A 12,116-nucleotide genomic window follows, 5' to 3' on the forward strand; every position below is an offset into this window, starting at 1 on the left:
TTTAGATTCAAACACCGAAAGACAACAGGAAACTTTCAGACAATATGTTTTGGGCGATGAGTATGTTGAGTTTAGGGGACTGATGCTTCTCAAAGGTTAAATGACTTCTGTGCATGCAGGTTATCTCCCGTCACCAGCCCTAGATTGCAGTACCAACCTAACAGGACAGGTGGAGCCCCCAAGCAAACACCCATGCACCCTCGCACCAAAAATAAATACTTACGCCTACTTTCATACATGCTCCTGGACTGGGCCCAGATCTTGAAGGGGTCCGGTTTCCTGTGAATGGTCCCGTCTGCCTGCGGGTCCTGGGGAGGCAGGCCGGGCAGGGGCTGGGAAGGGGGTGGGGGGGCGGTACTCTTGCTGAGAGGGGGGGCCAGGGACGTGTGCACAGGGGAGTTAGTGTGGGTACTCCGGTGGCTGGATACAGAACTGTTCTGACTGTCCTTCCTCGCTAACTGCTGTATGAAGGAGAGTGAGAGAGGGGGAGAAGGAGGGCGATGGGGACAGAAAGGTAGAGAGGGAAAAGGAGGAGGGTCAGAAAGAGAGATATTGAGTAAGAAGGAGAGGGATAGAAGGAGTAGGAAAGAGTGGTGAAGAGAAAGGGAAATCATTAACAACATATTACGAAGTGAGACAAAATACCACATCTTTAATCAAGGCCAACACATTCTCTAACAATACCGAAAGCATAATCAAGCAGATTTGTTAATGAGATGTATTTCTGAGAAATCGAAAAATTCACTGTAGTTTCACATAGAGAAATAAAGTCACACTCCTAACAGAAAAAAAACAGAGCTTGGCTGACAAAGTACATAGTTTATTCCTTTTGTTCAACACAGAGCTGAATATATTAATGGCAAGCCCTATTGCCCGATGTATGAGGAGACATTCAGAGCACATAGCAGTGAGGAGGGTGTTTCAATGAAGGGAGAATACATCTAGGAGGGGAGAACACAGCATGCAGCACACATTGCTCTACCATACAACACAGAGAGAGCACACAGGCAGCTTCCTCCCAAAAGATACAGGGAGAGGGTAACACAGACTGACAGTGGTCTCCAGTCATCACATGATTTCTCTATACTCTACATGGGACACAGAAATACTAAGAAGAGCTGGGCCATTCTCAAACATCAACCCTACACAAGCTTGGAACATTTCTCCAATCATGGTAGACCAAAGATTAAACAATATTTGTATTTAATTTGTGTCAATTCGGCAGGTCTAAAATGTATACTAGAATCTCCCTGCTCTATATTTCCCTCAGTACTCCAAGGCTGGCCTAATGCACTAGTCTATTTCCCTAGAATGCATTAAGCCAAGAGAACAAGAGTACATGGTGTAGAGAATGAAAACAAATCCAGGAGCAGCCTTGCTCTGCCTACCAATGGATCAACATTATGAAGCATCAAAGCTCCCATCAGGACCACAGTGAGAGTCCTGACAGAGAAAATCCCTCACCACTCCACACCAACCAACATTAGCACTCCACACAGGAGTGTGGAGAGAGGGACAGATGAAGGAGAATGGAAGGGATGGGTGGACGGGGGAGGTATAGATGATGTCGGTACTCACCAGCCTTGGACTCTTCTTTGCAGGTACCACCCCTGGGAAGCAATATCCAGTTCGAGATGGAGAGAGAAAAGTGAAAGAGAAAAAATTATTAACGACACAAAAATATTTCACCTTCCCCGCTGGTTAAAAAGAAGAAAAAAACAGAGTTGAGAAGATGGGGAACTCCAAACAGGGACTCCATTGGTGCAGCAGCGCTAGCCCGCTCATCTATGCCCAAGTTATCTTCTCCCTCTCTTTCTCTGCCTCGCTCCCTCACATCCACGCTCCCACGCGCTGTGTTAAAAGGGGCAGCACGATCTATCTGCATTAGCAGGCAGCTGACTGCTGCAGCGGAAGAGGGGACAACCCCAAGGGCTAACCAAGCGCTCCGCTCACTAGAACCTGCCTAACCTACTGGCTAAGAGAACGAAAGAGTGTGTGTTTATGTGTGTGTGAGAGAGAGAGAGAGAGAGAGACAGACAAAGGAGTAGAACGAGAGTGAGAGAGGCAGCTCTGAGCTAACTCCACTGTCATACCCATGGAGAAGGAGTCCAAGATACTGAACATTAAATGATAGGCAACCGTCAGTTCCCCTCTTACTGAGACCATCTTCCTGAGTCCGTTCAGTATGCCGCTCTGCTGATGAAGGCTCCAGCATCTAGTTACAGTCACACAGCTCTCTCTCTCTCTGCTGTGCATCACTCTACCTCCCGCGATCTTGATTTTTTCCCCCGCTCACCATCCCTCCCCTTCTCTTCCCTCCACCCACACGCTAGTAAACATGCGTGCACACACACACACACACACACACGCATGCGCACACACTCCGCTCTTCCCTTTCCTCTCTCATCAATCCGGGTCAGGCTCTGACAGGCAGGGCCAGCATAAATGATATGCTCATATATTAATAGACACCGACACTGGCAGGAATACAATCAGGAATACCAATATCAACATGAACACACACAGAGAGTAATGGGAGACTAAAATGGAAACAAGCCTAGATCCTCGGATCCCCCTTCTGCACATGGTGAAAAATAGCTGCACAATGTCACAGCAACGGGGTGTGTGTGTGTGTACATGTGCATAGTGGTATTCAGCAGAATAAAGATGACAGTGAGTAAAATAACATGTATTCAGTAAGTAAGAGCCAGGATTGGATTGGAGGAGGCAAGTAACTCTGATCCTGACAGTATTGTGTGTCAATCCTTTAAGGACATCTGGGAGATTGGGGTGGAGTAGGCAGTTCCTTATGGCTCTTATCCCCTCAACATCTGCATTCAACAGCCACAGAAATGTGGTCCACAGTCCAGCCACCTCTACAGCATGTTCCCCGATATCTCCTCTCCCATCACTAATCATCTAAACAAATCCCGCTCTCCTCTTATCCCTTACCTGCTCCCCTCCACTATACCCCTCTTCTGCCAGCGTATCACAGCCACCCCCGACTCTAATCCCTGAACCCAGGAGTCAGACAGAGACAGGTTAAGGGTGTCTTATCGATGCAGCGTACAGCATAATCCCCCTCCATCCTCTTAAATACACACAGGCGGACATGCATGGCTGGTTCTCACACTGATGGACTGAGCAGGAGAGAGGAAACACTGTTTATCATAAGGACTTAGGTTAATGATCATCTGAAAACAGCATAATGCCACTTGAGTTGAAGCCCTCTGCCCTCATGAAGGTTGTAGTGGTCACTATGTTTATACCCCCACAGAGAGAGGCTGCTCAGTTCAGTCAGAGGACGCTGGCCACAGCAGCTGCTAAACAGAGACCATCACTGAGGAGATAATTATGTCCAAGAAGGTGGTGGGGTACACTGGACCCACGTCCATGCCGCCCTCCTCCATCTGGGCTCAGAGGGATGGATTCCGACAGCCCAGCCCATCCGTCAGCACGTCGACAGCAACAGGTGCACAGGGGACTGACAGACGGTCTCTTGGCAACGGTTGCCTCGGAAGGCCAGCCCAGGCTGTTCCATTATGTACAGTGGAGACTGAGCCACATGTCATTCATGTACAAATAGGCTGTCATAGACGTGACTGCAATGACACATGCAGGGATTTATTTACTCAGCAGCACCAATGTATAGGAGATGGGATTGAAAGTGACATAGGTGCAACCCCAGTCTTGTGACATGGCAAAGGTGACCAGGAAAAGGTGCAGATGTCAGCAACCTGGTGTTTAATCACACACCCAGAGCAAAGAAAAAGCATCCTGTGCTGCAGTAATACAATGTTTCCATGTTTTGTCTGTCAGAGGCTTATGCAGTAGCTTACGATGCTGAGCAGAAATGACAATTTTGTCCTTTTGTCAGTCATGTCCCTCCTGGCATTTAGAGAGAATAGGATGAGGGGTGACCCACTCCCTACCCATCCACACACACATATACACACACACCACCCACCGGTAGAGGAGCCCCACTGCAGAGTGCTGCACAGTATTGTCATGGAAACAAAGCAAGGCAAGATGGCTGAGATTTACGACTCCCCCTTCAGGCATGAGGGTGTGAAGAGACAGGGAGGAGGGGGAGAAGGAGGGGGGACTCACCTTGTCCTTGTTATGCCAGTATCTCTGACTGGCCCACAAACAAAGCCATGCGCCCAAAAGCGCAATGCGTTGCCAAGCTGCTGGTATTCTATTCCTTGATCATTGCATTTCTGTAGAATTTCTCTGCAATGCTGTACGTTATCAGCGCCAAACGTGAAGTCAGCAAGTTTTTATGCAAAGCGTGCAAAAAGGTGCAGCATCCAGCCCTTACATTAAATCAATTCCTTTTGTCTGTGTGACCCCATCGTTGCCATTTATCTCAGGTTGGGTGTGTTTGTGTCTTGTCAGAAGACACTGATCTGTGTTACTGTGACAGGAGCAGTGTTTACAAAGCCTGCGCTCCACTCTAAGCAGCAGAACATCAACAGCAGGGTGGAGATAAGAGATGTCTCCTTCCTAGCAGCACTCTGGCTGCTCTTCTACAACGGCCCAATGCTGAGAAAAAACAACCATCTTACACTCTGCTCTGTCGGAGAGGAACAGTCCGTCACTCTCCACGGCGCACGGAGAAGACACAGAGGAAAGAGTATTGGCTAGAATATTAGCCTTGTCAGACATTGGCTTATAGACCTTCGAACCCTCTTAATGAGACACAAAACATCCCACAAAGAGAGACAAAGTAAAAACAGCATCTGCAAATCTGCAGGTGTGGACTACATAGGTCATTTCGCTTCAGCACACTAGCATGAAGCAACAGCGTAGTAGTGGATATTTGGGTAATCAGGGTTCTTCTTCTTCTCTGGATTTGGTTGGCGTATCGCCAACCGGATCGCCAAAACTTTTCGGTGCATACACCGCCACCTACTGTACTGGTGTGTGAGGCCATTAACGGCCTACCTACAGTACATTAAATTCTTTGATACGGTAATACAAAATTGTGGAAAAGGAAAATTGCCCTGCCAACTATTAGCCCTCTCTACAAAACCCACCACCCCATTCCACTATTGAACCCTACGTAGTCCTACTCGGTCTGAGAGGACAGCACACGACCACTCAACACCCCCTGCAGCTGTTCTGCAGCAATCCCAAGTACTTCTCTGCCACCACAATTTTCAAACCATTTCTGCAGTACAACTGACAACCATGGCTAGAAATGCTAAAAAGCCCACCTTACTGAAGCACATATTCTTCCCATCACCCTCTCTTGATCTCCGCCTACTCACAGGAATCCTCTCAGGATCCCTCACCCTGTACCCATCATCCTCTACCATTCTCTTCACTGCTACACTTTCTGTACAACTCTAACCCTGGCGACCTCAATCTGCCTTTCTCTCACCGGACACCTCCGATCTCCAGGCCCATGGGAACCTCCACATCTAACACACAACTTGCTCCACCGATACCACGCATTCCTTCATCTCATGCCTTCCTGCACACTTCTCACATCTAGGCATCTCTCTCCTACACACTGCTGCAACATGGTAATCCATTTTTTTTCTGGATCACAATGCGGCTTAGGTGGGCGTGACAGTGGGTGTGGCCAATGGCTCAGTCACCAACTGATGATTTTACTCTGGGACGCAGAGACAAAACATTGCTGATTTAAAGCTAATTTCCTGCAATTTGGCCATGGGGTAGAAAACAAAAATCCTTCAATTCTACACATTTTGCCATGTTCTAATGCCATCTGAGTGACTCAAACATTATAACAAAATCAATAGGGTCCACACCATGACAGAAATACTCCTGATTGCATCCCCTTTGGAATTTTAGATTCTCCCTGACTGTCTAGTTTTTATTTTGGTGATTGTTAGTTCTCAAAGATGATCTTATTTCAAAATATACACTCACTGGCCAAGTGTATTAGGTACACCATCACATTCACCAAAATGGATGGCTCCTGCAGACAGTGAGTCACGTGGGCGTGGCTTGCTATATAAAGCAGGCAGACAGGCATCGTGACATTCAGTTACTGTTTGATTGAGCGTTACAATGGGCAAAACGAGTGACCTAAGCGACTTTAAAGTTGGTGATGGTTGGTGCCAGGTGCAACGCATCCAGTATCTCTGAAATGCCGCCCCCCCCCCCCCCCCCTGGGCTTTTCAAGCACGACAGTGTCTAGGGTTTACCGAAAATTGTGCGATAAACAAAAACCATCCAGTTAGTGGCAGTCCTGTAGGCGAAAATAGCTCGTTGACAAGAGGTGGCATGAGAATGACAAGAATCATGCAAGCTAACAGGCAGAAGACAAACAGACAGATACCGGCGCAGTACAACAGTGGTGTGTAGAAAGGAATCTTGGAACGCACAACTCCTCGATCCTTGTCATGGATGGCCTATTTCAGATGACAACCACACCAGTTTCCACTCCTTTCAGCTAAAAACAAGAAGATCATGGTCATTAATAAGAAGTTGGTCCTCCGTTTGCTGCTTTAACAGCCTTCACTAGTTGTTGGAACATTGCCGTGGGAACTTGATTCCATTCAGCCAAAAGAGCACTAGTGAGGTCGGGCACTGATGTTGGGCGATTAGGCCTGTCTCGCAGTCAGCGTTCTAATTCATCCCAAGGGTGTTCGATGGGGTTGAGGTCAGAACTCTGTGCAGGCCAGTCAAGTTCTTCCATACCGATCTCGACAAACATTTCTGTATGGACCTTGCTTTGCGCACGGGGACATTGTCATGCTAAAACAGGAAAGGGCCCTCTCCCTACTGTTGCCACAAAGTTGGAAGCACAGAATGGTCTAGAATGCCATTGTATGCTGAAGCATTAAGATTTCCCTTCACTGGAACTAAGGGGCCTAGCCCGAACCATGAAAAACAGCCTCAGACCATTATTTCTCCTCCACCAAACTTTACAACTGGCACTATGCATTGGGGGAGGTAGCGTTCTCCTGGCATCTGCCAAACACAGATTCGTCCATCGGAATGGTGAAGCGTTATTCATCACACCAGAGAATGCATTTCCACTGCTCCAGAGTAAAATGGTGGCGAGCTTTACACCACTCCAGCAGACGCTTGGCATTGCGCATGGTAAGCTTAGGCTTGTGTGCGGCCGCTCGGCCATGGAAACCCATTTCATGAAGCTCCCGATGAACAGTTCCTGTGCTGACGTTGCTTCCAGAAACAGTTTGGAACTCAGTAGTGAGTGTTGCAGCCGAGGACAGATGATTTTTTACACGCTGCGCACTTCAGCACCCGGCGGAGCCGTTCTGTGAGCTTGTGTGGCCTACCACTTTGCGGCTGAGCCGTTGCTGCTCCTAGACCTTTCCACTTCACAATAACAGCACTGACGGTTGACCGGGGCAGCTCTAGCAGGGCAGAAATTTGACAAACTGACTTGTTGGAAAGGTATCATCCTAAAACGGTGCCACGTTGAAAGTCACTGATCTCATCAGTAAGGCCATTTTCCTGCCAATGTTAATCTATGAATATTGCATGGCTGTGTGCTCGATGTTACACACCTTACAGCAACGGGTGGGGCTGAAATAGCTGAATCCACTGATTTGAAGGGGTGTCCACATAATGTTGTATATGTTGTGCACTTTATATCTGGTTTTAGTTGTTTAAGTTTATACTGAAACTATTTCATATTCATTTTGACAAAATAAACACTTAGGCAGCCCACCCAAGACTTTTTATGCAGAAAAAAAACCTGGATATTATCAGACTGACACACATCTGCTGTATGTAGTCTTAATCCCTGCTGGTCATGTCAGTCTCTGACCCTGTCCGTCCTCCCTCCTGCCATCGCTCAGCTCTGGGGGAATAAGTAGTGCATGAGCCCAGCCACCGCCGGTAACGACAGTGTCACCTCTGATGAAGGACTCTCATCATCCTCCCGCCTCTGATATCCCTACATCCTTTCTCCCCTCTCATCTGTTTTCTCCTCCCCTGATCCTCTGATATCCCTACATCCTTTCCCCCCTCTCTTTCCTCTCATCTGTTTTCTCCTCCCCTGATCCTCTGATATCCCTACATCCTTTCTCCCCTCTCTTTCCTCTCATCTGTTTTCTCCTCCTCTGATCCTCTGACATCCCTACATCCTTTCTCCCCTCTCATCTGTTTTCTCCTCCCCTGATCCTCTGATATCCCTACATCCTTTCCCCCCTCTCTTTCCTCTCATCTGTTTTCTCCTCCCCTGATCCTCTGATATCCCTACATCCTTTCTCCCCTCTCTTTCCTCTCATCTGTTTTCTCCTCCTCTGATCCTCTGACATCCCTACATCCTTTCTCCCCTCTCATCTGTTTTCTCCTCCCCTGATCCTCTGATATCCCTACATCCTTTCTCCCCTCTCTTTCCTCTCATCTGTTTTCTCCTCCCCTGATCCTCTGATATCCCTACATCCTTTCCCCCCTCTCTTTCCTCTCATCTGTTTTCTCCTCCCCTGATCCTCTGATATCCCTACATCCTTTCTCCCCTCTCTTTCCTCTCATCTGTTTTCTCCTCCCCTGATCCTCTGATATCCCTACATCCTTTCTCCCCTCTCTTTCCTCTCATCTGTTTTCTCCTCCTCTGATCCTCTGACATCCCTACATCCTTTCTCCCCTCATCTGTTTTCTCCTCCTCTGCGGTGGTTGAGATGCTAAGCCATAACAACAGCAGCAGATTGCGTGTGGTGGTGTATTGTCCAATATTCCCAGCCTAACAAACAGGTGAATGAATGCCTTTAAAGCACCGGAATGGGACTCTGACAAGTCGACAGCAATAGGTAAAATTATCTGGGCGAATAATGAGTGAGGCTATACAGGGCTAGATCTAGCCTAGCTCTCAGCTATTCTCCTCACAGTGGCTCTGCATGGCCTGCAAATTAATACAACAGATGCTGTCTGCACCAACTCTCCCATCCCTGCAGACTACTGACTGGTACACCCATTCACAGACTAGCTTCAAGTAAATTACCGGGAAGCGTTAGTCTAGTGGGGCTAGAATGAATTATGTCAGCAAATCAGAATGTCTCAAAAGGTAGGTGAAATAAATGAGCACATTAGACTAATGGAGGGATTGGCATCATAATGGCTGCTTTGATGAAAGCTAGAAATCACATCGCCTGGCCTCAAGAAGACAAAAGAAGAATCCAGTGAGAATCTAGTGTTGTGTTGCGGAGCCAGTGAGCTAACCTGCAGTGTTGAGGGACTCACACCCAGAGATGGGAGAGGAGGTGAGCAGTGTTACATGCACAGGTCTTAATGTCCTGAGATCCCCGGGATTGGACCGTATACTGTACGTGTGGGCAGGGATATGTACACATTGGCAGGGGGTGCGGTGGTAAAGGAGAAGGGGCCAGACTTCTGCCAATTAGAGGTTCCCTCTGGCAAAAGGTTGTAATTGGTCGGTCGGTCGGTCGGTCGGTCGGACGGACGGACGGACAGAGCAGAGTGAGCAGAGTAATTAAGACAGACCTGCTCGATCCTGCTCTGTGCGGAAGGGGCAGCCGATGTCTTAGCCGTCTGATCCACACACACAAACACAACCCCGGAGCAGATCTCAGAATGAGGGGTCTGCCTGGAGAGCCAGGATCACTGAGAGAGCAGTGCTCTATGACATGTCATAGAGCCATAGATGATGAAAATGTCATATTTGTACTACACATACATGACACTCATATAGGTTCACCACATGTTTCGAAGCAATCTTCTGCTGAGCAGACCTCTCCTTTCCAGAGTAGTGGCACACTATGCACACAAAATGTGCCTTAATAATATCAACTCTGTCTTCCATTCATCACACAGTGAGGAATGATCCTCTCTAACCGTCCCACCCGCGCTGCTCTCCGCTCTCTGGTTTAGGGAGCCCCGGTTAAACCAACAAACATTTTGTTTTATTGACCATCCATAAAAAGCAGAGCATTAGGGCTGTAGCGTTGTATAATGGTGGTCATTATTAAAGCAACGTAGGAAGAGGAGGGGAGCAGTTTGTGAGAGCAGAGTGCTCAGCCAATGTCCTGTTCCCTTTCTGAACACTTAGCTTTACACGGCTGATGTTCAGGTCTTTCAGTTCCACAAATTCATCTCCAATGCCAGTTAAGACCACTCTGTATGTCTGTGGAAACACTCCAATTACATGTCTCTCTCAGTGTGAGTCAGGGCTCTTTGTGAAGGTGGGTTCTTGGTAGTAGGTACTTTCTGAGGATTGGAGTGAGAGACCAAAGTTCAATCATCCCCCTCATACACTGCATCTTCTATTCAGATCTTTTGTGAGACAGTTTTTCTAATCATACAACCTGTGTCAAAAGCCCGGCCCTAAGTTCTCATTAGAACGTTTAACTGACACACAGACAGTCTCATCCACACGCATGCATGCATGAACTATGGGGGTGCCACAGGGTTCAATTCTCGGGACGACACTTTTCTCTGTATATATCAATGATGTCACTCTCGCTGCTGGTGATTCTCTGATCCACCTCTACGCAGACTACACCATTCTGTACACAGTTGAAGTCAGAAGTTTACATACACCTGAGCCAAATACATTTAGACTCAGTTTTTCAAAACTCCTGACATTTAATCCTTGTAAAATTCCCTGTCTTAGGTCAGTTAGGATCACCACTTTATTTTAAGAATGTGAAATAATAGTAGAGAGAATTATTTATTTGAGCTTTTATTTCTTTCATCACATTCCCAACTGGTCAGAAGTTTACATACACTCAATTAATATTTGGTAGCATTGCCTTTAAATTATTTAACTTGGGTTAAACATTTTGGGTAGCCTTCCAAAAGCTTCCCAGAATAAGTTGGGTGAATTTTGGTCCATTCCTCCTGACAGGGCTGGTGTAACTGAGTCAGGTTTGTAGGCCTCCTTGCTCGCAGGCGCTTTTTCAGTTCTGCCCACACATTTTCTATAGGATTGAGGTCAGGGCTTTGTGATGGCCACTCCAATACCTTGACTTTGTTGTCCTTAAGCCATTTTGCCACAACTTTGGAAGTATGCTTGGGGTCATTGTCCATTTGGAAGACCCATTTGCGACCAAGCTTTAACTTCCTGACTGATGTATTGAGATGTTGCTTCAAAATATCCACATAATTTTCCTGCCTCATGATGCCATCTATTTTGTGAAGTGCACCAGTCCCTCCTGCAGCAAAGCACCCCCACAACATGATGCTGCCACCCCCGTGCTTCACGGTTGGGATGGTGTTCTTCGGTTTGCAAGCCTCCCCTTTTTCCTCAAAACATAACGATGGTCATTATGGCCAAACAGGAATATTTTTGTTTCATCAGACCAGAGGACATTTCTCAAAAAAGTACGATCTTTGTCCCCATGTGCAGTTGCAAACCGTAGTATGGCTTTTTTATGACGGTTTTGGAGTAGTGGCTTCTTCCTTGCTGAGTGGCCTTTCAGGTTATGTCAATATAGGACTCCTTTTACTGTGGACATAGATGCTTTTGTACCCGTTTCCTCCAGCATCTTCACAAGGTCTTTTTCTGTTGTTCTGGGATTGATTTGCACTTTTCGCACCAAAGTACGTTAATCTATAGGAGAGAGAACTCATTCCTGAGCGGTATGACGGCTGCGTGGTCCCATGGTGTTTTTTTTCTGAGGTCTTGGCTGATTTATTTAGATTTTCCCATGATGTCAAGCAAAGAGGCACTGAGTTTGAAGGTAGGCCTTGAAATACTTCCACAGGTACACTTCCAATTGACTCAAACAATGTCAATTAGCCTATCTGAAGCTTCTAAAGCCATGACATCATTTTCTGGAATTCTCCAAGCTGTTTAAAGGCACAGTCAACTTAGTGTATGTAAACTTCTGACCCACTGGAATTTTGATGCAGTGAATTATTATTATCTGTCTGTAAACAATTGTTGGAAAAATTACTTGTGTCATGCAAAAAGTAGATGTCCTAACTGACTTGCCAAAACTATAGTTTGTTAACAAGAAATTTGTGGAGTGGTTGAAAAACGCCAAACATAACCTCGTAAAACTGACTATTCTACCGATCCTTGACTTCGGCGATGTCATTTACAAAATAGCCTCCAACACTCTAGTCAGCAAACTGGATGTAGTCCATCACAGTGCCATCCGTTCTGTCACCAAAGCCCCATATACGACCCACCACTGCAACCTGTA

The 12,116-nt window shown here is 46.9% G+C and overlaps 1 protein-coding gene across 2 annotated transcripts in view; it reads right to left on the bottom strand.

Moving 5' to 3' along the window:
• LOC120059966 (membrane-associated guanylate kinase, WW and PDZ domain-containing protein 1-like) overlaps nucleotides 1-12,116 on the bottom strand; it is a 167,822-nt gene that overhangs the window by 30,350 nt on the left and 125,356 nt on the right. For both annotated transcript variants that reach the window (XM_039009053.1, XM_039009047.1), the window contains exons 13-14: nucleotides 1,579-1,610; nucleotides 224-461 (exon numbers count right to left, since the gene is read on the bottom strand). In XM_039009053.1, the coding sequence (XP_038864981.1) occupies nucleotides 224-461; nucleotides 1,579-1,610 (270 nt within the window). The remainder of the gene's footprint in view (nucleotides 1-223; nucleotides 462-1,578; nucleotides 1,611-12,116) is intronic.

The sequence above is a fragment of the Salvelinus namaycush genome, chromosome 2 (assembly GCF_016432855.1).
Source record: "Salvelinus namaycush isolate Seneca chromosome 2, SaNama_1.0, whole genome shotgun sequence".
Taxonomy (NCBI): domain Eukaryota; kingdom Metazoa; phylum Chordata; class Actinopteri; order Salmoniformes; family Salmonidae; genus Salvelinus; species Salvelinus namaycush.